Here is a 27,574-nt window from a genome sequence, read left to right as displayed (position 1 = left end):
GCTGATCCCTGACCTGCTAATGATAGCTATAAACTGGGCCGGTTAAAGGTCACTCTAATGTCCTGTGTTGTGATGCGTTTATGTCTGTCTGTGACAGAACATGTGTTCATAATGGACGGATAGAACCGATGACAACCTAAAGGTTGAAATGTCATAATAAACACTATTTTTACCTGATGAGCTTTTACCAATGGTCGTTACTACTCCCGGAAAGAGTGCTGTTCGGACCCTCCTCACCTTGAGATGATACGACTTAGAAACAGAGACCCACAATTAAGCTGCAGACTACTCCAGGCATTCTCAGACATTGGCATATTCTTCCTGGCTAGCTCTACAGTAGTTGTAATGATGATGAGTGAGAAGGTTAATGACATAGGGCTGGAGATACCGCTACAGTAATACCTGGAGATATAACTCCATTCAGCAACAATAAGCCCAGGTATTACTTTTGTACTCCGCCAGGCACGGCTCTGCAATTCTGTCTGCTCAGTGCTAACCACATACCCTCAACAGTGAGATACTGTATATTGTACTAAGATAAATAGTTGAAGATGATGTTAACCCAGCTATGACCTCCAATTCTTGCTCTGCTCTTAACCTGATAAATGCTGAAGAATGATGGCTTGTAACTACAATTAGTAGAAACTAAAGTTCCCAGGGTTTGCGGCTGAGATAAAGAAGTGATGTAGCCGTGCTGTAAGAGGCCATGTATACTGAACAAAAATATGAAGTGGTTCCTGAGCTAAAATAAAAGATCCCAGAAAATGTCCATACGTACAAAAAGATTATTGTTTACAACCCTGTTAGTGAGCATTTCTCCTTTGCCAAGATAATCCATCCACCTGACAGGTGTGGCTTATCAAGAAGCATGATCATTACACAGGTGCACCTTGTGCTGGGGGTAATAAAAGTCCACTAGAAAATGTGCAGTGTGGTCCACAACACAATGCCACAGATGTCTCAAGTTTTGAGGGAGCGTGCAATTGGCATGCTGTCTGCAGGAATGTCCACTATAGCTGTTGCCAAAAAAAATAAAAAATGGTCTACCATAAGCCGCCGCCAACGTCGTTTTAGAGAACTTGACAGTACGTCCAACCGGCCTCACAACTGCAGACCACGTGTAACCACGCCAGCCCAGGACCTCCACATCTGGCTTCTTCACCTGCAGGATGGTCTGAACCATTTAAACTTTCAGTTTGCACAACCAAAGAATTTCTGCACAAACTGTCAGAAACCATCTCATCTGCGTGCTTGTCGTCCTCACCAGGGTCTTGACCTGACTGCAGTTCAGCGTTGTAACTGACTTCAGTGGGCAATGCTCACATTTGATGGCCGCTGGTACGCTGGAGAACTGTGTTCTTCACGGATGAATCCCGATTTCATCTGTATTGTGCAGGTATGGCGTCGGGTGGACAAGTGGTTTGCTGATGTCAACGTTGCGAACAGAGTGCCCCATGGTGGGGTTATGGTATGGACAGGCATAACGAACACAATTGCATTATATCGATGGCAATTTGAATGCCACGACGAGATCTTGAGGCCCATTGTCGTCCCATTCATCTGCCGCCATCACCTAATGTTTCAGCATGATAATGCACGGCCCCATAGTTCCAACTCCATAGATAAACATAGCTATATTCTGTCACTCATGCATAGGCAATGGCTGCCTCCAAAGATGACACACACTAAGAATGCATTCAAAGCACCCAGTATATCTGTTGGTGTTACGGTATCTTCTCCACGGTTCCACCCCACAGACCAGCATTTCCCAAACTAGGGTTTACTTAGATTTGTGTGTATTAGGTAGTTGTGGAATGGTTAGATATTACTGCACTGTCGGAACTAGAAGCACAAGCTTTTCGCTACAAATGTGGATCTTTCTTTTCAACCGTTTAAGCTAACAGAATATTATGACCCATCACTGAAAGATCAGATGTATGCGTCTTCTGTTTCTCTCTACAATGGCCACAAGCCCTCTACAATGCACATTAAAAGATTGGACAAGACCAGGCACTAAATCAGACTTGGGAAAAATAACATCAACAATTATGTTATTTTCTACACAGAAGAGCATACTGTCAGACTGATTTGTAATAGACTGTTATAGCCCCAATTAAAAAAATGTCAACATAGGCCATTGATTACATCACATTTTTACATGGTGGGGTCGCACATTTTTTTGTTGTTGATAAACATGGGGTCATGGGCCAAAAAAGGGAACCTCTGTCATAGACACAAAGTCTAGCGGACGACCCTGTAGTCACATCAGTCTTCATGCAAACAGCCATGTTTTGGTTGAGTGGACTGGATTCCTGCAGTGTTTTTACATGAAGGCGTAAGTGAGCGGAGTGTGTCCTGGTGGGTTAGTGTTTAGAGTTGAGCTGATTGACTTGTCCCTTGGTAGGGGAAGAAGGAGGGAGGGAGAGAAGGAGGAGCGGTTAAGCGTCCCGGGTCACTGGAGCAGATTTAGGGTGTGTTCAGGAAAGAATCAGTCCAGTCTTGGCTCTGTGCTCTTCCGCTCTCAGCAACTTTCCCAGCCTCCAACCTAGGAAAGCATTCCTCACATACTTTGGCTTCACTTTCCATATATCCAACATGATTCGTTGACTGCTCTCTGCTTTACTCTCTGCCCTTACCTTTTCACATTCGCTTTCTCTCTTTTTCTCACTTTCTCCTCATCCCGTCTCTTCCTTCTCATTATCAGTCTCCTCTCACTTTCATTGCTACTTGAAAAGCGATCCAAACTGGATGAGGCTGTCTGTCATTGATTTTACACACTCCATAAAGCACACCCTCCCCTCTCTGATGTGACAATGAGCCGCTATAAGATCTATGAAGTGGGGCTTGTAGCACACAATATAGGGAATCATTCGTAGTGGGGAAAAGCAGAGTACAGTTTTTCACTGGCTCAGGCTTTTCTGTTCCCTTTTCCCATGAAGGTCTGCTGGATACATTTTTACATTTACATTTTAGTCATTTAGCAGATGCTGTTATCCAGATCGACTTACAATAGTGAATGCATTAATTTTCCTACTTGGGTCGTACTGGTCCCCCGTGGGAATTAAACTCACTACCGCAGCGTTACAAGCATCATGCTTCACCAACTGAGCCACACGGACCTATTTAAAATATTTGAAATATTGACCCATGGTATTGAGTTTAGATCGCTGGGTTGTAAAAATCACAGATAAAGGCACTCTGGTCATTAGTGCTTGTCTTTTTGTACCAGAGCTCAGCTATTTACTCCTAGTGGAGATGGTGCTTCTCTTGTCGTGTGATACCACTGTATAATAAGACACGATCTCCTGCAGCTGAATACTGTAACACACCACAAAATATTTAATTATCATTTATTTTTCAAGGACATGTATAATCTGGGTTTCCTGTCCAATCCAAGGTGTGATTTATAGTACAAGTGTCTCAGGGCTATGTATTGGAAGCACTTTCTCAGGAGTGCACATATTATCGCCAAGGCTGTAAGGCAGAGAGAAGAGAGAGGAATCCATGGCAACCATAATAAGGAACAAAAGCATTCAAGTATGAGCTGTGCCATATGCATGCTAAGCATCTCAACCCAGAGTATAGGGTTACTCTCTTTGTTTATCCAGAGCCTGATGCTGCATTGCACACATTCGACCCTCTGCCTCCCTGACTCCCTCCCTGCATGCCTGGTCCCTGTTCCCTGCCTTCTTTCGTCTGTCTGTCAGACCTCTGTTATCCGCTCTATCAGCACAATATCACTCCTCGTTAACAATTTCTAAAGACTTGAGGCGTCATTGATTCTCGCAGTGATTTGTTATCTAAGCCAGTGGCGGCCCCACGTTGGTCATTCTGAAGATATCGCCTGCCGCCACCCCTCCGTCTCAGACCCCCAATGATCTATGTCTTAATGACTTATTTCGGAAATTACCTGGCTAAATGTCTGTAATTACATTGATCTGGGTCTGTGGGAGTGGACGAATGAATGTGTAAATCCTGGTGGTGTGTGTGTGTGTGTGTGTGTGTGTGTGGATTGTAGTAAATACAGTATAGCCTACAACTACAGGATGCTGAGGAGTCCTTTACAGTAGACTGGGGCTACAGTTAAAGTAAGGGCCACAGACTATAATATAAAGGCTAGCCCTGTTCACTGAATTGACTCCACTGCAGCTATTTGTCATAATTATGAAAACACTTTGCTCTGGAACTGTATGCTTCGTTTGGCCCTGGAAGTCTTCTGTGTCTGCTTAGCTTGTTGTCCCATGAAATCTTATAGCCCTCAGTTTCTAATTATGCTAATCAAATGCGGGAAACCTGACATTTAGTCATACATTATTAATAAATAGACACAATGAAATCTCTGGTAATACCGACTTACCACTTCTACTCTTTATTCTCCACATTTATTTCTCTCTCCTTCTCCTCTCTCCTCTCCTCTGACCTCCTTTCTTCTGCTTGTGACTCTCTCCTCTCTCATCCTCCTCTAATTTTGTGGTTTGGGTGTTGAGCAATTAGTGTTATGGGCCTTCTCTTGTTCTGACATCAATGAGGGGAATTTGAGCAATTCCTTGTTAAGATGAGATCTCCTGATAAAGTTGTGTGTGAGTCACCACCTCATAATGATGGCTCTACAATGGCTGCTTGTGTGGCTATGCTGAGGAGAGACAGAGTGTGGGAAGTGTATGAAATCAGTGGCGTCATGCCCATAGGGGGCACAAAGGCATGTGCCCCCTCAGATTGCTCCTGTTTTAAAAATGTTCAGATGTTAAATGAATGACTACACCACCTTTGTGCTCCCTCAGATTGCTCCTGTTTAAAATATTTCAGATGTTAAATTAATGACTACACCAGTGTTTCCTCTGGAAGTATTTGTAGCGGTGGGGAAAAATGTTGAGGAGAGCAGGGTTGTAGCAGGGGTTAGGGATCATTTTTATGTAGAAGTACTGAGAAGCTTAGTTCTGGTGACTTAAAAAAACAACATTGTACTCCAAAAGGAATGGAAAAGAATGATGCTGACACCATCTAAAATATCATATCCACCTCCATAATGAGCCCAAATAACATATTGGTCAAATGATTTGGTTAAATTATATAGCCTATGCATGGTCAATATTATCAGGTATGCTATTAGCAATAAGCATTATCACCTGTAGCCCAACTGATAACAACATAGTGGCTATAAATAAATAGTCTGAAGCATTGGGTTGCCTGTCTGTATTTACCCTATTGAGCTGATTCATTAGTTGGTTAATTAACTAGTTAGCATCATATTGATGAATTTTATGTCTCAAAAAAACTTGCATAAACACAGTGAATATAATGTAAGCCTATGTGTTAGGGTAACTTGGGGTAAAACGCCCCCTGCCTGTACTTCTCACAGAAACCACTTCATCCCCTCCAACTTTCCCTGGTTGCCACTACTCTTGCTCAACTAAAAAATGTAATCTGTCTCTTCAGAATTTAAGTCACGGGCAATTTACACCAAGTTACCCTACAATTAGTCTTGTGTTGCCATACCTACAAAATCATGTCACTATCATGCATCCCTTAGAGGTCTGGAGAATTTTGTATTGCAAAAACGATTGAAATGGTCAGATGGCTCCCAGCGGCAATATTTTGATTGGATGTTATATTTCAAGAACCCTCCCCCCACACACCCATAGATGGGGTGCTGAATGTTATGTGCGTCACTGTTTTCCCTCCAGTAGTTGTTACCTATGCTAGGTTCAAGTGCTAGTTTTCAAATTATCAAGTGTGGCAGACAGTCTGCGATTAATATTTACTGAAATTGTAAGTGGATTACGCTGGTAAAGTCAAATGTCACAACACATTCTAAACCGCTCTGGTGACAGACTTTTTCCCTTGTCTCCATTCGTCCACATGGCAGCTGCCTGCGTTTTGCTACCACCGCAAATATCGTGAAGATTGCCTGTTATTTTCTTTTTGTTAGGACCCAAGAAATGGAGGCAGTGGGAGAACCTATTCAAGTAAATAAATAAATGTATTTTTTTCTTTAAACAATCTATTATTAGCTAGCTGGCTACAGTATGCCACTTTGTAGGCTAACTCAACTGAGCTGCTAGCTAGTTTAAGCTGTTTAGGTAAGTGAATTAAATGTCACACAGTCTCCAAATGTATTTGTAGATAACAGCCATGGAAAAGGGTGAAATTGCAGCTCCAGCTGTCAGTAAAGGGAGAGTCTAGGCTACTGGATAGCCTCGGCAGGTAATTTTTGGGGATGACGTTATTAAAATATTATCGAGTTCCGGTCCCTACAAGGGAAAACTTTGAGGACAGAGATATAATAGCAACATAATATTCAGTGCTGTCTAATTTGAGCAAAATGAAGCCTATTTCTTTGATGTTTTCTGTCCTCAGATATGGAACGCTGTGAAAGCCTGTTTGCAGATGAAGAGGTCCCAATGAATGTCCCATGAGTCTAAGGGCATATCCTATGTGCCATTGGTTATATGTGTAGGCCTACCTATGTTAGCAAATGCTGTATACAAAAATATAGTTAAACCTCACACACAATGTATAAACCTATTACAATTGGAGCAGGCCAACCCTGCTGGAGGTCTGCTGGGTGTGCAGGGTTCTGTTTCAGCCCAGAAATAACACACCTGATTCAACTTATCAAATCTAATGTTGTGTGCTCATAAAGTGTGCTGCTACTGGGCTGGAATATAAGTCTGCTCACCCAGTAGATCAGGGATCAGTGGAGCAAAGTTGTTTTTGTTCACATGAAGTGATGCTTTAGTAATAATAGCCCACTTGTTACTACTCAATTATCTACATTTGAGTTTAAATTTTGTACATTTTAGCAGACGCTCTTATCCAGAGCGACTTACAATTAGGGTTTAAGTGCCTTGCTCAAGGGCACATCAACAGTGATGTGATGAAGGGTTGATTATTTGAAGTGAAGTGTTTAAACTTGTTTTAACTAATATTCCAAATGAACTAGTGTCAATGTTGATTAATCACATATCACAATCCTGCAATAAAGAAGGGAAGGGGTTCTGTCTGTAATGTGTCTGTTTCTGTGTTTTCTCAAATCAACATTTCCTTTTTTTCTTGTTATAAGATCTCCAATCTGTTTTATTTGATTGTGACTCTCTCTCAGTATATGAGCTATGTGAATCCTTTTAGCAGCTTATCATATGGCATATATCACCAATGCCGCCATAGGCCTACAGTATGATTGCATTACTGGCCTTATGGGCATCTGCCATCTGAAGCAGTTAATAGCTAAACCCACACATTGTTTACATGTTCTCAATTTAAAATGATACCAGTAGACAATGTATATGAGGCAAACCGTATACCAGATTTTGTACATGCCTTTTAAGTGCTGACATATAAAATTGTTGAGTGGAAATCCAACCCTTGTAATTTACAGTATGAAAATAAGGAGATGACATTTAGGCTACAGGAGGTGATCATTACAGGTAACATTTAGGCTACAGGAGATGCTCATTACAGGTAACATTTAGGCTACAGGAGGTGATCATTACAGGTAACATTTAGGCTACAGGAGATGATCATTACAGGTAACATTTAGGCTACAGGAGATGATCATTACAGGTAACATTTAGGCTACGGGAGATGATCATTACAGGTAACATTTAGGCTGCAAACCATCTAGGGAAGACTGGTTTGCAACGAGCCTACCCTACAATTGACGAGTGTTACATTCAGCCCCACTGTCCCCTATGCAATCAAACTGAATTGCGGAGTGGTAAATTACTTAACCATGCCTCTGTTAAAAACTCTGGGTTTAAAATGGTGCAGTTCGCACATATTTAGGCGTTGAGAAATAAATAAAGTAGGAATGGAAAGCTGGGAGCCCCCTCTTTTTAACAAAGTCCGTTAAAACGGCTATTTTCCCCAGGATTGGATTATGAATTGTTGTGCATTACCTGCTTGTCAGAATGCATGTTTCCCTCCCTATGGCACTCACAACTTGAGAGAAATATTTTCTCTCTCATAGAACACACAACAAGCCGACTAGGTAAATGGATAAACTATTCTACGATGGGGTTGTCTGTTGTTTCTATTCATTACTCTTTTTGTTTGCAGAGGAAAAGTTAATGTGGACTGTTCTTGCATCTTCAAAGTGTGCCTCGGCAGAAATATATTTTCATGTTCCATATTTCTTTGCCGTGGTGGCAAAGATTTTGCTAATAGTCAGTCCCTCTAGGATTTCGCAAATTTGTTCTGTGATTTCTGCAGCCAAAAATGCTTGATTTTGCGACACGCTCGTTAGCTGTTATTTTTGTTGGCAAATGAGATTTGATTTCTGTTCACTGTACTGCCTGTCAGCTATCAACAATCACCCATCATCTTCGCACGTGAATACGGTGACAGGCCAGGGGGAAAAAACTTTGTTGACTTGTGGTTGGATTGGGCCAGTTTCCATGGTAACAGTGCAGTAATTGGTAAAAATTGCAAACCTGCTTTTGATTGGACCCTTTTATGCGCTAAAAGTGCGGGGATTGGTCAAAATTGCGAGCTCTCAAATAATATGTGCTGATTGGCTGATTTTTGCATTGAATAATGTAATCGCTGAATCCTGGAGGGACTGAATAGTGCAGCAACACAACTAAATGACTACAGCGGAAACACTGTACTAAACTTAATTTTTAAAGATGCTCCGCAACTACTAAGTAGGCCCAAAATGTGTTTAGTTATTGGGTTATAATACTATATACCAGTGTGACAGTTGTACTAAACTCCTAAGGCATAAAAGTTATAAAATAATCAAAAGTTATTAAATAATCATTAATTAAATGACAACTGAACAGGTAAAGAGGTATGCTTGATAACCTATGCAGAAAATAGACATATGTTTTACATATAATTAGGCATAATGATTATGGCTATAGATTGCAGGAAAAAAATCCATCTTCAAGTACTTCATGCCCCCTCCTAAAATAATGGGTGCATGACGCCCCTGTATGAAAGTGCTCTTATTTGCATCTACAGTATGTCAATGCAATGTGTTTGTAACCACAGTAAAATATGAAAAGGGTTTTGAATAAAGAAATCCAACCTTGAAGATTCAAATGTGATAATGGCTACAGCACTACACCACTGAATAATACCCAAGCATTCAATCATTTGTTTGTGCTGCCAGACACTGTGACTGACAGCGTTTTCTTTAGATTTTCAAAGCAAATTATTGACTGTATAAACAGTAATAATGTAAAAAGCTAAAGAAGTGGCATCCTTTTCATTTTTGAATAGTTCATGTTTTGTTCAGGTGACACATTTTTGTTCCGGTGACACATTTTTGCTAACATCGTCACGCTCAGCTTTTATGTGAAAAGAACAGAAGCATAATCATCCAGGAAGAGAGGCAGAGATGGATGCGATGATAAGCATGGAGAGTGCTATGTCTATTATACATAATAAAGAGACACTACACAATGTACTTTACCTCCAGCACTAAGAGTGGCTCTGTTCTGCTCTGTGATGGGGTTTGAGGTTTATGACAACAGTCAATAGCAATCCCCAAGGCTTTCCTCCTCCTAAGTGCAGGAGTAGTTTTCTCGATGGATTGAGTGCATTAACTTAATTTGGCTATCATTTGTATTTTCATGTGCATTACATCCTCTCCCATCCTCTCCTTATTACTCAGGCTGCTGTAGTACGGCTTCATAAGAAAATACCTGCCGTTTACCAACTGCCAAAGATCTAATAAAGTACTATCTCATCTTAATTTGAGTAAACAGTCACCTGACACGCCTCACTCTCCCACTTCTCCCTGTCTCTATATATGCGTCTCTCTTTCTCTTCCTATCTGTCTGTTTCTCCTTTTTTTCTCCTCACTCCCTCTCTCTCTCTCTCTCTCTGTCTCTCCATCTACTGCCCTCTTGTTGTAAACCACCCTTCCTCCACTGTGTCTCATGTGTCATTGGGCTCCTGTGGTCAGATCTCTGCTCTCCCCCAGTGATCAGACTATTCAGGCTGACTCTCTGTCCAGCTGTAGGGAGAGATGTTGTGGGAATGCAGATAGGGTACCTGCTTTGTCTGGACAGTCAGTCAGTGTGTGTAGTGCATGGTAGTGTGAGCCTGTCACACTAGGTGTGTGTGTACTGCTCTGTCACTGTTACGGCTTAATCTGACTGACTGCTCTCTGTCTTTCTCTTTATCTTCACAGACGCTGTATTTTGCTGCCGCCATGTCAACCCTGGCATCACCCTTCTTCCTGTTGTTCTGGCTCCTCCGATTGGCCAGCTCTGCGTTTCCAGAGGAACCGGGGCCTCTGAACTTTATCTCCATTGAAGGTAACACCTCTCTCTCATACTCAGTATGTATGGGTTTATTCTCACTCACAGGGTGTACAGCAGGGTTCCCCAACTGGCGGCCTGTGGGCCGAATTTGGCCCGCTGGCGGTTTTCTTTGGTCCCCAGAGGTTTCTGAGCCAAAAATATTGTATATATATTTTTTGTTTTGCATTTTCATTGTTGGACATAAAAGACTGTAAAAACACCAGGAAATCAGCTCTGAAATCAGGTCAAAAATAGTCAGGGCCTCACACGGAAGGTGTGGAGTAGTATAAGGGTGTAGGTTATGGAAGTAGGGTTAGAGTCTCACACGCAGGGTGTAGCTTGTAAGAGCGAGGTCAGGGCTGACATGCGTGGTGTGAGGAGTAGGGCAGTCAGTGAGTTGTGTGGGTGTGAGGTCAGAGTCAGGATTGAGGTCAGACCGATCCCACAGACGGCCAGACTCTGAGCCTCCTTCAGACCAGAACAGAGCTGACTATGATTGATCACAGCTCAATAGTGTCTTCCAAACATCTCCCAGCTGAATTCAGACCATTCTCAGGCTATCAACGCTAATACGTAGGACCAGAAGGGTCTCTGAAGTCCTGCAAGTCCTGCATGATTAGGGCAGTGATTAGGGCAGTCTATGCGGCCCACTAATCTACCCATCTTTGATGTGCAGAATAGATATGGACAGATATGGACAGAATAGATATGGACAGAATAGTGGGAGGACAGGACACAGAAGAAGGAGGAGGATAGGTTTTTCTTTACTCAGTCTCATATAGAGCCAGCAGTCTAGGCCTTTATCTGGGATGGGTAGATAGGGAACAGAGATGGACAGAATAGTGGAAGGACATAGCAGAAAAAGGAGGCGGCCAATGAGAGATGGCAGATCCTGTCTCCCATGGTAACCCAGCTGATGTATGGATCTCCCTCCCCTGTGTCCTCCCTCTGCTCTCTCCCCTCTCCGCTCACCCCCTAGAGAACTACTATCATGATAGGAAGGTGATGTAACTCTCTCTCTCTCTCTCTCTCTCTCTCTCTCTCAACAGTGGTTCACCGGTACCCAGTGTTTCTGGGTCGGCCACATCGTTCATCCCTGAGACAGGAGCCACTGCATATTCAGAGAGTCCTCAAGGTGAACCGGACCCTCTACATTGGAGCCAGGTATGTTTCTAGCCACAAGCAACCAAATGTATTCAGCCATCTTTTATAACCCTGCATTGTCGGTGTATCCTCAGTCACATATTCAAGTAAATGCAGTAATCTGTGGTGGGTGGGGTCGGACCAGAGGTCACACAGGTTGAGGAAGTCATGTTGTCTGCCCTCTCTAACCAGGAGCCAACCAGAAATAGAAAACACAAATCAATCTTCTTCTAATTCTCCAAAAGATGACTTAATGTCACAGACAATCTCCGTATTACTGGGAACTTATTAAAAAGACTCTATATATATATATATGTCCATGTAGGGCAGACATATGGTGGTGGTTACAGCAGAGGAGGTAGCTAGGCCATATACATCCCCAATTAGAAGCCCCATACTGGGTCATGAAATGACCCGATCTATGGCCTTTGGCGTTTCTCTAACTTCAAATCCAGAGGCCTAATAATAAATATGTAAATTCCTGCAGCATTTGGCTCCAGACACTCTGGCTACACAGCCTAATAATAAAACCTAAAGCCAAAATACGGGAGGGCTATAGTCACTGCTGCCTGTCTGACTGCAGGTTAGTGATAAAACGTAACCACATCCAGGAGACACTTTGACACATCTTTTAGTACCGCTGTTACAGGATAGAAAAGGTAAACTAATGCCTATGTCGCAGTGAACCGGATGATAGTGAAATCCAATAGCTTTATGGGACGAGAACGCTACCGTTGTAACAACGATGTATATTTATATATTTCTACATAAGTAGTGGTTAATAGCAGTCTTCGCAGTACCGACAGAAAGTGATCTGATTGGAAAGCAGGGGATTTATTTTGCCTGACTGTGTGTGTGTGTGTGTGTGTGTGTGTGTGCGCACCTGTGATGGTGTGTGTGTTGAGCTGGGCAGCCGAGTGCCAAGCAGTGAGAGATTTAAAAGTGCGAAGGCGCCTTTGGGGAGTACCTGTGGGGAGGCCGGCTGATTGGTTGAAAGCTGTAGCAGAGTGGCTAGCCTGATAAGAGGCTCCAGTGAGCCCAAATCCTGTCACCATTAGCATAGGTGTTCATACTGCAAGGACTATTAAAGCCCTGCCCGAGCCCCAAGTACTCGTGGGAAGCTACCACCGCTCTGTCACTCTGTCCTCTCCCATTTACTGGCTGATGACAGATGGAGAGAGAGGGAGGGAAAGAAAGAGAGAGGGGGAGAGAGAGAGTACACACACCTAGTCTCTCTACTGTATTAGCTAACCACGCTCCAGCGTTCTCCTCTCTGTAATCAGATGTGTGGACTCCCTGAACCTGTCACACAGCTCCAGATCCACTGGACTAATCCACACAAATAAAGCAATTGAGCAGTGTTCACCCGAAGAAGAGAGAGGTTACCAAGGAACGTGGCCAATACATGATTAATTGGTTTGCAATTGTGGCAAACCGTAAGATGATTTTACCATATGCAGCAGGAGGGAGGAAGTAGAATATATCTCTCCATTAGAGGCTGAAGAGTGAGAGTGAGCAGAGCCACTGGTCGTGACCATAGCCGTGGAGAGACACTGACCTCAGAGGTCACCGGGGGGGGGGGTCATCTAGAGCAGTGGTTCATAACCTTTTTTGTAGTGTAGGGATACCTTGATGGGATAAAACATTCTGTTGCACACCTAAAATGTCTCTATTCATTTATTTAGTGGTAATGACCTCAATCTTATCTGATCCATACTGCAAATCATCGATTTTCTTTGAAAAACATTTTTATAGATTAAATACTGTTGATTTGAACTATTTACATAGTTGGCATAGTCCCTTACTCATGATGATTAATTTGTGTGTACACCTTTAAGAGCATCCTGCAATCTGTGCCAGAAATATAAAAAATGTTGCTCCTGTAAAATAGGTCTTTAGTTTTGAACGTTTTGAGCTAGATAACCTGCGGTTTTCTACAAAGCGAGGCTCCGTTTGTTTCTCAGTTTGTTTTCAGTTTCATCTATTTGTGTGGCGTTCTCTGCAAAGTCAGTGTCTGCCGACTCAGAAAGGCTCAGAGAAGCTCAGTGTCTGAACGGCCCAAAAATAACCGTTTTTTTGTCAATTTTGGACAGTTCACAGGGTTCTTGCCTATAAATACGAGCGGCGATCCACACACATCTGTTAACTCAATTTGCAGGTCTTCAAATACCAGTCAGAAGAATTATGAGTGGTTGTCAAGGAGATTGACGGCCCAGCCTGCCTTCTGAGCATCCTGCAATATAAACAATGTAAAATGCAACAGTAAGGCAGAGATGGAGACAGAGTCAGATAGGAGAGACAGCAGAACAATCTTCAAACCTCTTCAAACCACAGCAGCCTTGGCTGCTCACCACACCGACTAGGAGGCCTGTTCACATTTTCATATGTTAATACTGGACAGGGCTGAAGTGCTCTAGATGTGATTATGCCACACAAACTGCTCTACTTCAATGTTTGTAGCCTGCTTAAACTTTGACTCAGCCCAATGAGCGAGGCACAGAGTAAGTGTATAGTAATTCTATCCACACTACTTAGCCATGTCCTGCATCGTGAGGGAGGTAACCTAGGGAGGGAATCATTTAGCAAACCTAGAGGAGCCACCAGTGAATAATTCACTAGAGTAGCGCTAAGGCTTACCCTGTTCCTCACCAGAGACACACACACACATGCACGCACACTCTGACGCGCACACGCACACATGCATGCAAACTCTGACACACACACAAACACTCAGAGAGATCCTGCCTTCTGCTGATGAGAGGAGTAAGGCAGAGCAATGCCGATGGGAGGAAGAGCAGGATCTAGGAGATAAGATCGATACTGCTGCAGTACAAGCTATGGCAGATCTACAGATTAGAACATTCAATGCCTGGTGTCTGAAAGGAGCTCAGCACAGCATGAGCCTCCATCTTATTCATGGTAAATACAGGTCTTTTATCAATATGCAACATCAGCTGTTAGTGTCTTCCTTAAGGTTCCTACCCTAACTCAGATTCCAAAGACACTTTCACAGGCACGACAACGTTATACAAGAATGATTAATGCATTAGCAGTGAGTGCAGTGCGGGGCAGTGAGTAGCGTGAATGCATGGAGATGGTATTATATGATGGGTCCTCTCATTGGCATTGTGTGCTGCTGTGTGGGGGTGGGTTATGAACGCGGGCAAACTGCTTGATTAAATCATCTATTAATTAAATTTCTTCCCAAGTGAGACAGATATGGAGAATTCAGGCCTCCCAGCAAAACCACATTTTGTCAACTCAAATGAGACTAAACAAAACCAAGGGGAAAAAACGAGTTCTTATTATGCAATTCTACATTTTTATTCATCACCCATAGCCTGAAATGCATCACATTACAGAACCACATTATACAGAACTGAATACAATTCCGTTTTATTCAGATTTTATTGTAAAATGTTGCATAGATATAGCCCACATATGTCATAGCCTACAGTGTATGAACAGACAAAGATGATGTGGATTCTTACATTTTCTCCAATCATTATTCTGTAGCATGTCCAGAATTGTCCATAGGACAGTAGAGTATTTGTAGAGGCATTATGTGCAAGAGCATGTGGACTGCAGTTGAGTGCCTGTCTAAGACTTAGCTTTGTCTTACTGTTGGCTGACTGCCATGCTCTTTGTCTGTCAGAGATGACCTTTTCCGTGTGGAGCTGGACAATGTGGCGGGAGACGAGATGTTCTACAGTAAGGTGAGGCCCTCTCCATGCACTCACACCTCAGTGACATCTTACAGTACTATCTGACCAGCTTAACTGACACTGTTGGACTGTCTGTCTGTGGCTAACTACTCTGTCCTCTGTCCTCTCTGTGTCTGTCTGTTGTAGAAGAGAACATGGGAGTCCAACAAAAATGACATCAGGACCTGCCGAATGAAGGGCAAGCACGAGGTGGGCTGGGGAATGCATCATCGTGCATCGCGCACACACAGACACACACACACACACTTACAGATTTGCACACATGCACACACGCACACACACAAACACACACTGAAACATGGCACAGGCCCCACTTTGCCACCTGGAGCAGGGCATTCATGGTGCCAACGGTTTGACTGGCATCCTGCTGGCTCTACCTAGTGGAGGGGGCACGACTATGTGTCACCCCAGTGTTCCTGCTCACCTAAATCATTACACACTTCACAGGTCTGTCCCTCCCACCCTTTACAAACATGGCCGCCCCGCAAACATTCCAGTTGCGGTGTGTGCCCTCACAAAATGGAGGGGAGCAGTGAAACCAAGGAGGTGAGCTGAGATGTGGTGAAGAATGAACAGTGAAACAGTCCCCACAGTCAACCCAACCCACGCATGACTACCTCAGCTATCTCTCACACACCCACTCTCTCTCCTCAGCCCTTCTCTCTCCCAGCCACCACATAGCGGATCAGTGCCTTCCTGTCTGACTTCAAACACATTACCCCAGCTCACACACCAACCGACCAGAGAATTATTGAAAGGTGTCTGTGTGGGAAAGTAAGGGGAGTGAAGGCAGTCCAGGTTGAGCCCCACCAGGCAGAAAAAATGACTGATTTAACACTGAAAATAACACCTGACATCAAATCTGTGTGAGACACCCCGAGACAAAGGCACAATGGAGAATGGGGAGAGGGAGGTGGAGGAAACAAAGACGGGTATGGGGGAGAGAGGGGGAGTCAGTCCCACCTGCATGCCCCTAAGGGGGGCCACAGGCCTGACTGAGAAGAATAAAAGGCCATCCTGGCCCTAATGACTGTGGTAATGCAGTGAGTCACACGGAAATGAGGCAGAGATAAGAGCACCAGGCCCCTCATCCTGATCTCTGTGGCCTGGCCTACACACACACACACACACACACACACACACACACACACACACACACACACACACACACACACACACACACACACACACACACACACACGCACACATGTACTGTACAGTGAGGTCCAAAATTATTGACACCCTTGATAAAGATGAGCTGAAATGACTGTATAAAATAAATAGGTAAAATACAGAGCTAAAGTCACTAGTGAAAGTCAACACACAGTCTTCACATTTTGACGCCTTAAAAATAAATCTTAAAAGGGATTACATTGGATTTTTTCCTACCAATTTTTTCTACCAATCTACACTATATATATATATATTAAATGAAGATGTGTTGATTGCATATGTCTTCACACCCTGAGTTAACACTTGGTGGAAGCACCATTAAAAGCTGTTAGCATCTGTGAATCTTTTTGAATAAGATTCTACCAACCTTCCACATCTCTTAGGGCAACATATATCCATTATTTATGTCAAAATTGCTCAACCTCAGTAAATTTGTTTGGGAATCATTGATGGACACTAATACTCAAATCTTGTCTCTGGTTTTCAAGCAGATTTAAGTCAGACTGAGACTGGACTATTCAGGAAAGCCGCTGGTGTGTTTTTGGCATTTAAATGTGTGTAATTGTCCCACTATCCCAGGGTTAGGTTTTCAGAAGACTACTGTGGGTTTTCCTCTAACTTTTTACCTGGGCCATGCTTTCATATTTATTTTAATCATGACAAACTCCCCAGTCCCTGCCGGTGACCAGCATGCCCATAACATGATGCTATACCTGAAAATACAGAGAATCAACAACTTTGCATTCACTCCACATCACTGGCCTGTATGACAAAATGAAAAGAAGGAAGCCTGTGTAAAAAAAAAAAAAAAATCCACTCCAAATCATACATTCTGTTTGCAACAAGTACTTTAAGTAATACTGTAAGACAAAGAGGGAAAAATAAACCCTCTGTATTGTAGTGGCAGCATTATGTTATCGGTATGCTTCTCACCAACAGGGACTGGGGAGTTTGTCAGGATCAAAACAAATATGAAAGGAGCAAACCCAGGTAAAACATTACAGGAAAACCTTCCTATGTCTTCTGAAAACCTAACCCTGGGATAGTTTTTTATTTTTCAGTGAGACAATTACACACATTTTAATGACAAAGACACAACAGAATGGCTGTCCAAGAGTTGTTAAGTGTTCCTGAGTGGACCAGTCTCAGTCCTGAAGAATTGAATATTGCTATCGATCAATGACTCCCAACCAAGTTTTCTGAGCTTGAGCAGTTTTGACAAAAACAATAGACATACAGTATGTTGCCCAAAGAGTTGTGCTAAGTTGGTAGAATCTTAGCCCGTTTTCACATTGACGATAGCAAAGGGACATTTTCGGGAGGTTCTCGAGAGGCATCAAATCTCGAGAGACAGTACTATTGTGTAAACTTGTGAAATGATCACCTCTCGCTCAAAAATTGGCCCCTCCCAGCAGGGCAGTGTGAACAGAATTGTCTCATTGAGCGCAACACTCCCACAGTATAAATGGTAATAGCAGAGCAATGTTTTTGAAACAGAGCAATGTTTTTTTTATGTCGATACTATCTCAAAATGTTGACATATGTAAGTCAACATTTTGAGATATGCAAGTCACACTACGTGAACATTTTGAGATAGTAGATTATACAAATATATATATATATACTGCTCAAAAAAATAAAGGGAACACTTAAACAACACATCCTAGATCTGAATGAAAGAAATAATCTTATTAAATACTTTTTTCTTTACATAGTTGAATGTGCTGACAACAAAACCACACAAAAATAATCAATGGAAATACAATTTATCAACCCATGGAGGTCTGGATTTGGAGTCACACTCAAAATTAAAGTGGAAAACCACACTACAGGCTGATCCAACTTTGATGTAATGTCCTTAAAACAAGTCAAAATGAGTCTCAGTAGTGTGTGTGGCCTCCATGTGCCTGTATGACCTCCCTACAACGCCTGGGCATGCTCCTGATGAGGTGGCGGATGGTCTCCTGAGGGATCTCCTCCCAGACCTGGACTAAAGCATCCGCCAACTCCTGGACAGTCTGTGGTGCAACGTGGCGTTGGTGGATGGAGCAAGACATGATGTCCCAGATGTGCTCAATTGGATTCAGGTCTGGAGAATGGGCGGGCCAGTCCATAGCATCAATGCCTTCCTCTTGCAGGAACTGCTGACATACTCCAGCCACATGAGGTCTAGCATTGTCTTGCATTAGGAGGAACCCAGGGCCAACCGCACCAGCATATGGTCTCACAAGGGGTCTGAGGATCTCATCTCGGTACCTAATGGCAGTCAGGCTACCTCTGGCGAGCACATGGAGGGCTGTGCGGCCCCCCAAAGAAATGCCCCCCCACACCATGACTGACCCACCGCCAAACCGGTCATACTGGAGGATGTTGCAGGCAGCAGAACGTTCTCCACGGCGTCTCCAGACTCTGTCACGTCTGTCACGTGCTCAGTGTGAACCTGCTTTCATCTGTGAAGAGCACAGGGCGCCAGTGGCGAATTTGCCAATCTTGGTGTTCTCTGGCAAATGCCAAATGTCCTGCACGGTGTTGGCCTGTAAGCACAATCCCCACCTGTGGACGTCGGGCCCTCATACCACCCTCATGGAGTCTGTTTCTGACCGTTTGAGCAGACACATGCACATTTGTGGCCTGCTGGAGGTCATTTTGCAGGGCTCTGGCAGTGTTCCTGTTCCTCCTTGTACAAAGGCGGAGGTAGCGGTCCTGCTGCTGGGTTGTTGCCCTCCTACGGCCTCCTCCATGTCTCCTGATGTACTGGCCTGTCTCCTGGTAGCGCCTCCATGCTCTGGACACTACGCTGAGAGACACAGCAAACCTTCTTGCCACAGCTCGCATTGATGTGCCATCCTGGATGAGCTGCACTACCTGAGCCACTTGTGTGGGTTGTAGACTCCGTCTCATGCTACCACTAGAGTGAAAGCACCGCCAGCATTCAAAAGTGACCAAAACATCAGCCAGGAAGCATAGGAACTGAGAAGTGGTCTGTGGTCCCCACCTGCCGAACCACTCCTTTATTGGGGGTGTCTTGCTAATTGCCTATAATTTCCACCTGTTGTCTATTCCATTTGCACAACAGCATGTGAAATTTATTGTCAATCAGTGTTGCTTCCTAAGTGGACAGTTTGATTTCACAGAAGTATGATTGACTTGGAGTTACATTGTGTTGTTTAAGTGTTCCCTTTATTTTTTTGAGCAGTGTATATGTATTTTTTTTACATTTCTAACATTGTGTGGTGATTTCAGAGGTGCCACCACAGGTCACAGAGTGGTGGGTGGGGGAGTTGATTTCCTAACCAGGTAAAACTCTGGGTGTGACATTAGTAATACATCAGCTGTAAAAAAACGGTTTATATGGGCTATGATGGGACCAGATTTTTTCTAATCAAGTCATATGTTGTTTTAAAAAAAACTTTTAAACAACAGTACTTTGCCCATCTTCCCAATGCTTTTGTGCCAATATATTTTATTAAATCAAATCAAATCAAATTTATTTATATAGCCCTTCGTACATCAGCTGATATCTCAAAGTGCTGTACAGAAACCCAGCCTAAAACCCCAAACAGCAAGCAATGCATGTGAAATCAAAAGGGCTGGGGAAAATGCCAACTCGCCACACGTTTGCCAGTGGCCCTGCTGTGCTGAACTCTGCAACATGGATTGATGGAAATAGCCACACAATGCTACAAATCAAGAAACAGAACCTATATATATGATTTATATGTATCTGCAGTGTATATGTATTTTATTTTTGGGTGGGGGGAATGGTCTTCCACATAATAGCTCAACATCTCAACACGTTTTCAGTGGCAATTTGATTTTGCCACATGTAGCCTAATGATTTGCATGATATTTATAAAAATTAGGTAGGCCTACTGCACTTTTATATTTGTATAAGAGGGTTAATTGTTCATTTTTGATAGGATAATGTTACTTGATGAAGATATGTTGTTAGCTTTAGCTAGCAGTAACTGTGCTTTTGTCTTAGAGCTACAGACGAGAAAATAAACCCTCTAATTGTCTGCACATTCTTGTGAATTGTTGCATTATTCAAGATTGTAATATGGTTTTGTTGCAATAATGATGAGTCTATATGGTAGATAAATTAAGAGTTGCTCTCTTGACATTAGCTAGTAGCTAGCTAGCTAGTAGAATCGTTTTCAATGCTTAGCCTCCTGGCTAGTGGCTACTGTGACATTTACAGTACTTTTGAGCTGCAACGCAAGCATGTCTTTCGGTTCATGACATTCCCATCACTAATGTGAATTCATTCACAGCTGTAATTGCTGCCAAAGGTGCTTCTACCAAGTATTAACTCTGGGGTATGAAGACATACGCAATCAAGACATCTTATTTTTTGGGGGTTATTTTCTACTCATGCATTCTCATTTCGACACCAAACCCACCAGAGCTTTATTTTCATGTCACCCAACAAATGTTAATGCTTGGAGTTTGCTAAACAACATTGGCACTGGATTGGAACCGGTGCTTTGTTGAAAATAGAGCTCTTTGGCCATACATACCAGTGGTGGGTTTGGTGTCGAAATGAGAATGCATGAGCAGAAAATAACCCCACGCATACCTACTGTAAAATACGGTGGTGGATTTTTGATGGTATGGTGATATGTTGCGTCCACTGGTCCTGGGGCCCTTGTTACGTTCAACTGCATCATGAACTTAACCCAGTACCAGGATATTTTAGCCAAAAACCTGGTTGCCTCTGCCTGGAGGCTGAAACTTGAGTGCAAGTGAATCTTCCAGCAAGACAATAACCCTAAGCACACATCAAAATCCAAAAAGAAGTGGTTAGTTGGCCAAGAAAATCAACATTTTGGAATGGCCATCTCAGTCTCCGACTTGAAACCCATTGAAAACCTGTGGTTTGAATTGAAGAGGGCCGTCCATAAGCTCAGACAAAGGATATCAAGGATCTGGAAAGATTCTCTATGGAGGAATAGTCTAAGATCCCACTCAATGTGTTCTCCAATTTCATAAAACATTTAAGAAAATGGCTCAGTGATGTTATTGTCACAAGGTAAGGTATTGAAACATATTGAAAACAGTGGTGTCAATAATGTTTCCCCTACCATTTAAAAAATATATATTACTTGTAAAACAAAATCTCTTTCTCTGAGAAATTCTATCAGTATAAAATAATATAATTTCCCATTTTGGGGTGGCATACAATATAGCTCAGTATTTGAATAATTTATCTTGTACTGTATTTTCTACAGTAATTTCTTATACAGTCATCTTTATCAAGGTTGTCAATCATTTCGGACCCCACTATACATACACACACTCAGGGCTGGATTAAGAAATCATAGGCCCAGGCTCTTTTTTTTTTTTTTTTGTAGCCCCCCCTTTTAAAACGCATTTCATGCGATTCTACATAATTTACATGACAAAAAAAACATTAGCTGAATCTTTTTTAATACCACCGAAATGAGTGGCTGCTCTGACTGAAAAACTGAGATCAATCTGGTCTTGAATTCAAACCAACAATAGCCCAGGCTAATGAAGTGACGCACTGTTGTACAATATCAGGAGGAAAAATATATATATACAGTATTTATAGCATAGGCTACAGTAGGATACTTAACACAGTACCAGTCAAAAGTTTGGACACACCTACTCCTTCCAGGGTTTTTATTTATTTTTACTATTTTCTACATTGTAGAATAATAGTGAAGACATCAACACTATGAAATAACACATGGAATCATGTAGTAACCAGAGAAGTGTTAAACAAATAATTTTATGTTTGATATTCTTCAACGTAGCCACCCTTTTGCCTTGATGACAGCTTTGCACACTCTTGGCATTCTCTCAACAAGCTTCACCTGGAATGCTTTTCCAACAGTCTTGAAGGAGTTCCCACATATGCTGAGCACTTGTTGGCTGATTTTGTAGAAAATAGTACAAATAAAGAAACCCCAGTTTTTTTTTACTGGTACTGTACAATTACCAGTGGCACACTGACTCACCTAATGATGAAGATGAAGCCTTAGGCTACTCACGGTGATGGCCGATGCACTTGTTGTGGAAATAGGCTATCTCAAGATGAGCTACTTTGAAAATCAGTGCCTATGTTAGCTAAGAGTTGTTGAGAAAAAAATGTATATTGGTTCTCTTTTCAGCAGTTGCTTTCCCAACTGTACGTTTTTCACGCAATTTCACGAATTTTTCACGCAACCAACCAGTTCCCATTCAAATCAGGACTGGTATCCTTTGCTCGTGTACCCATGGGTTTAACTGTAAAATTCCCAGGTTAAGAGGTTACAAAACCCTTCTATGTATTATATGTCTATGGCCACAACGCAACAAACTGTATATTTGACAACCATGCTGCCCAAACTGTGGCCTTCCCAACTGGCAAACCGGTAACTGCCAAAATAAAGGAAACACTTGAGTAAACAAGGGATACAAAGTATGTTACTGTATGTTGTGGGGTGCATTTTCCTGGTACGGTTTAGGTCCATTTGTAGAATCTATTCCAAGGCGCATTAAGGCACATCCTTTATTTTGGCAGATACATGTTTGCATTTGTGATAAAGCTTAATCCCTAGTTATTATTTTATAAATGATTGCTCCTCTGTGGCTAAATTATGCTATCTGGTGTATTTTGAACATTGAGAGCACACTCCTATGGTTGGATAAAAAAATATATAAAAAAATAACATTATTTCTTAATATTTTGCCTCTTGGGCCCCTTATGGGATTGGGTTCAGCCCCTGACACCCAACTAACCAGTCACAATGAGGGCACCACCCCCCTCTCCTCTCCCCATCTGATGATTAGCAGAGCGACACCAGGCAGCAGCAGGTTGTCTACACCTGAGTCCTCCTGTGGTTGGCGGTTGCAGTAAAAAAAATACGATATACAGTACATGTGTGTATGTATGTATGCATGTATGTATGTGTGTATGCATGTATGTATGTATGTGTGTATATATATGTGTATATATATGTGTATATGTGTGTATATATATGTGTATGTGTGTGTTGTATGTATGTATATGTATGTGTGTATGTATGTATGTATGTATGTGTGTGTGTGTGTGTGTGTGTATATATGTATGTATGTGTGTGTGTATATATATGTATGTATGTATGTGTGTGTATATATGTATGTGTGTGTGTGTATATATGTATGTGTGTATGTATGTGTGTATGTATATATGTTTTGCTTCCTCTTGGGTGCCCCACAGGTCTGGGCCCAGGGGCTTCATCCCCGGTAAACCCCTGCATTAATCCAGCCCTGCACACACTCCCTCAAGCCTCTATCCTCTAGGCCCCTGTCACCCACTCACCCTCTGCTCTCCTAATCCTCCCTCCACTCACACCCTCCACCCCAAACCTCCACTCATCCACTGTACCTCCTGCAAATGTCCTGTCCTGCTCCCGGGATGGTTTTGTCCAATGTGATACATTCGCCACCAGAGTAATTGGTTTTGTAATTAAATGTTTCCGGGTTGGTTGATCACACAGAAATGTATAAATCAATCAATCCCTGGCCTCCTTTGGCTCAATGCCAAGGGCATGGTCGACCCGGAATGCAAACAAAGGAAACTCCATGTAGGCTTTTTAAAGAGCAGTTTTGCATTCTTATGTGCAGCACTTAGTAAGATTGTTTGATCAATATGTTGATAATACCAACTCTCAGAGGGGGTCTGCACCATGATATGGTTTCACATCTTATTGTATGTTTGTTGTATTGTGTTTCTGCAGATGCCCTAAATATACCAACTCTCCAGCTGAACATGAACATGCTTCTCATTTCCTTAGCAGGCCACATACTGCAGTAATTTGGGTTAAGTGTTTTGGTCAAGGAGAGACCACAGTGTACCCGACAGGGAGCTGACCCTGCAACTCTGGGTCAGCCGTCAGGTGTCCTAACCATTACTGCCACATAGCTGCCTTAGATAGTCTCTGAATCTCACTCTCCCTCCTCCCCTTCCTCCTTCTCTTCAGGGGAGATGTTGATGCTGGCCTGTAGTGCATTCACACAGGATTAGCATCAAACAGCCTCTGTGAGATACAAGAGGAGCTTGGGAGAGGATTAGTACTAACATGCTGAGTAAGAGAGGACGTGGGCAGGAAGTGCCTTTTTACGGGCAAATTTGTTCTAATTTAGCACTGCTGTTAATTTGTCCTCCGTATTCGCCCTCCGCCCCCACCCTCTCGTGCCCCAGTCACTCTGCCTTACATCAAAGTCTAAGTCAGAATGTTGCCTTGAAATGACAGATCTGCTTCTGATGATCAGAGTCAAGCGTGGATCATCCAAGGAGAGGGAAGTGAGAGGAGAGGAGAACAGAGGGGAGGAGAAAAGGAAAGTAGCCTGCTGGAGCGTGGAAAGAGTTCTGTCTCTCTCTGAGCTCTTGGCAGGTCCCAGCAGTGATGGGTCCATTCGAGCATGCTAGGGAAACTTTTGAGGCTTTAGTGAGAAGCTGTGATGGTACGATGTTTCCCCTATATTCATTTAGCTGTGGCGGTCTCAAAAATATGATTAAAAAATATACAGTACCAGACAAAAGTTTGGACACACCTACTCATTCAAGGGTTTTTCTTTATTTTTACTATTTTCTAACACATATGGAATTATGTAGTAACCAAAAAAGTGTTAGACAAATTAAACAAAATATATTTAAAATTCAAAATACAATTGCGTGAAAACGTACAGTTGGGAAAGCAAATGCAAACTGCTGAAAAGAGAAGACTAATCTGTCCGTAGAACCAATATACTTTTTTTCTCAAAAACTCTTAGCTAACATAGCCACTGATTTTCAAAGTAGCTCATCTTGAGATAGCCTATTTCCACAACAAGCACATCGGCCATCACCGTGAGTAGCGTAAGGCTTCATCTTCATCATTAGGTGAGTCATTGTGCCACTGGAAATTGTACAGTTCCAGTCAAAGGTTTGGACACACCTACTCATTCAAGGGTTTTTCTTTATTGTCCAAACTTTTGACTGGTACTGTATATATATTTATTTTAAATATTTTTGAGTTGATAAAGTATGTAGAAAATATAATTTAAGTATATATTTTTGAGAACTAACTATCACCAAAATAAAAACTAGACGGTCAGGAAGAATCTAAAATTCCAAAAATGCCATGGCATGATTTGGTTTTAATGTTTGAGTCACTGATAGCATCAGAACACTGCATAAGCCATGACAAAAATGTGTAGAATTGCAGGAAACTAGCTTTAAAAATGTACAAAATGTATCTCTGCCCAGTGTTGTTCGAGCATTTCTAAACTTGGCTATGATAATTAGCTCATCCTCAGTTGAGTGAAAACATCATGGTCCAAGGAAGTCCGTTTCATTTAGTGGAGTTTCTTAAGTCTCTATGCTTAGTTAATAGCATACTGTAGGTTTATGAAACAAAGGGGAGCCACACTGGGGACGTGTGCAATTGTGCAACCAGTTCAACATCAGGAGGATTAGATCAGTGGAAACCAGATGCACTGGGTGGAGGGAGTCTTCAGTAGTAATGCTCTCTGACTGTGGTGTGTTGGTGGAGGGAGTCTTCAGTAGTAATGCTCTCTGACTGTGGTGGGTTGGTGGAGGGAGTCTTCAGTAGTAATGCTCTCTGACTGTGGTGGGTTGGTGGAGGGAGTCTTCAGTAGTAATGCTCTCTGACTGTGGTGGGTTGTTGGAGGGAGTCTTCAGTAGTAATGCTCTCTGACTGTGGTATGTTGTTGGAGGGAGTCTTCAGTAGTAATGCTCTCTGACTGTGGTGGGTTGTTGGAGGGAGTCTTCAGTAGTAATGCTCTCTGACTGTGGTGGGTTGGTGGAGGGAGTCTTCAGTAGTAATGCTCTCTGACTGTGGTGTGTTGTTGGAGGGAGTCTTCAGTAGTAATGCTCTCTGACTGTGGTGGGTTGGTGGAGGGAGTCTTCATTAGTAATGCTCTCTGACTGTGGTGGGTTGGTGGAGGGAGTCTTCATTAGTAATGCTCTCTGACTGTGGTGTGTTGGTGGAGGGAGTCTTCAGTAGTAATGCTCTCTGACTGTGGTGGGTTGTTGGAGGGAGTCTTCAGTAGTAATGCTCTCTGACTGTGGTGGGTTGGTGGAGGGAGTCTTCAGTAGTAATGCTCTCTGACTGTGGTGGGTTGGTGGAGGGAGTCTTCAGTAGTAATGCTCTCTGACTGTGGTGGGTTGTTGGAGGGAGTATTCATTAGTAATGCTCTCTGACTGTGGTGGGTTGTTGGAGGGAGTCTTCAGTAGTAATGCTCTCTGACTGTGGTGGGTTGTTGGAGGGAGTCTTCAGTAGTAATGCTCTCTGACTGGTGGGTTGTTGGAGGGAGTCTTCAGTAGTAATGCTCTCTGACTGTGGTGGGTTGTTGGAGGGAGTCTTCAGTAGTAATGCTCTCTGACTGTGGTGGGTTGGTGGAGGGAGTCTTCAGTAGTAATGCTCTCTGACTGTGGTGGGTTGTTGGAGGGAGTCTTCAGTAGTAATGCTCTCTGACTGGTGGGTTGTTGGAGGGAGTCTTCAGTAGTAATGCTCTCTGACTGTGGTGGGTTGTTGGAGGGAGTCTTCAGTAGTAATGCTCTCTGACTGGTGGGTTGATGGAGGGAGTCTTCAGTAGTAATGCTCTCTGACTGTGGTGGGTTGTTGGAGGGAGTCTTCAGTAGTAATGCTCTCTGACTGTGGTGGGTTGGTGGAGGGAGTCTTCAGTAGTAATGCTCTCTGACTGTGGTGGGTTGTTGGAGGGAGTCTTCAGTAGTAATGATCTCTGACTGTGGTGGGTTGTTGGAGGGAGTCTTCAGTAGTAATGCTCTCTGACTGGTGGGTTGTTGGAGGGAGTCTTCAGTAGTAATGCTCTCTGACTGTGGTGGGTTGGTGGAGGGAGTCTTCAGTAGTAATGCTCTCTGACTGTGGTGGGTTGTTGGAGGGAGTCTTCAGTAGTAATGCTCTCTGACTGTGGTGGGTTGTTGGAGGGAGTCTTCAGTAGTAATGCTCTCTGACTGGTGGGTTGTTGGAGGGAGTCTTCAGTAGTAATGCTCTCTGACTGTGGTGGGTTGTTGGAGGGAGTCTTCAGTAGTAATGCTCTCTGACTGTGGTGGGTTGGTGGAGGGAGTCTTCAGTAGTAATGCTCTCTGACTGTGGTGGGTTGGTGGAGGGAGTCTTCAGTAGTAATGCTCTCTGACTGTGGTGGGTTGGTGGAGGGAGTCTTCAGTAGTAATGCTCTCTGACTGTGGTGGGTTGGTGGAGGGAGTCTTCAGTAGTAATGCTCTCTGACTGTGGTAGGTTGTTGGAGGGAGTCTTCAGTAGTAAT

General features: G+C 43.0%; 1 protein-coding gene across 4 annotated transcripts in view; it reads left to right on the top strand.

The window, feature by feature from the left end:
* Positions 1-27,574, top strand: part of sema6bb (sema domain, transmembrane domain (TM), and cytoplasmic domain, (semaphorin) 6Bb) — a 135,735-nt gene that overhangs the window by 52,761 nt on the left and 55,400 nt on the right. For all 4 annotated transcript variants that reach the window (XM_014216459.2, XM_014216458.2, XM_014216457.2 and 1 more), the window contains exons 2-5: positions 10,142-10,268; positions 11,303-11,417; positions 15,052-15,112; positions 15,248-15,310. In XM_014216459.2, coding sequence (XP_014071934.2) covers positions 10,163-10,268; positions 11,303-11,417; positions 15,052-15,112; positions 15,248-15,310 — 345 coding nt within the window. In that variant the 5' untranslated portion in view covers positions 10,142-10,162. The remainder of the gene's footprint in view (positions 1-10,141; positions 10,269-11,302; positions 11,418-15,051; positions 15,113-15,247; positions 15,311-27,574) is intronic.

The sequence above is a fragment of the Salmo salar genome, chromosome ssa10 (genome assembly GCF_905237065.1).
Source record: "Salmo salar chromosome ssa10, Ssal_v3.1, whole genome shotgun sequence".
Classification (NCBI taxonomy): Eukaryota; Metazoa; Chordata; class Actinopteri; order Salmoniformes; family Salmonidae; genus Salmo; species Salmo salar.
Note: the sequence above shows the minus strand (reverse complement) of the source record. Positions and strands in the feature narration are given on the sequence as shown.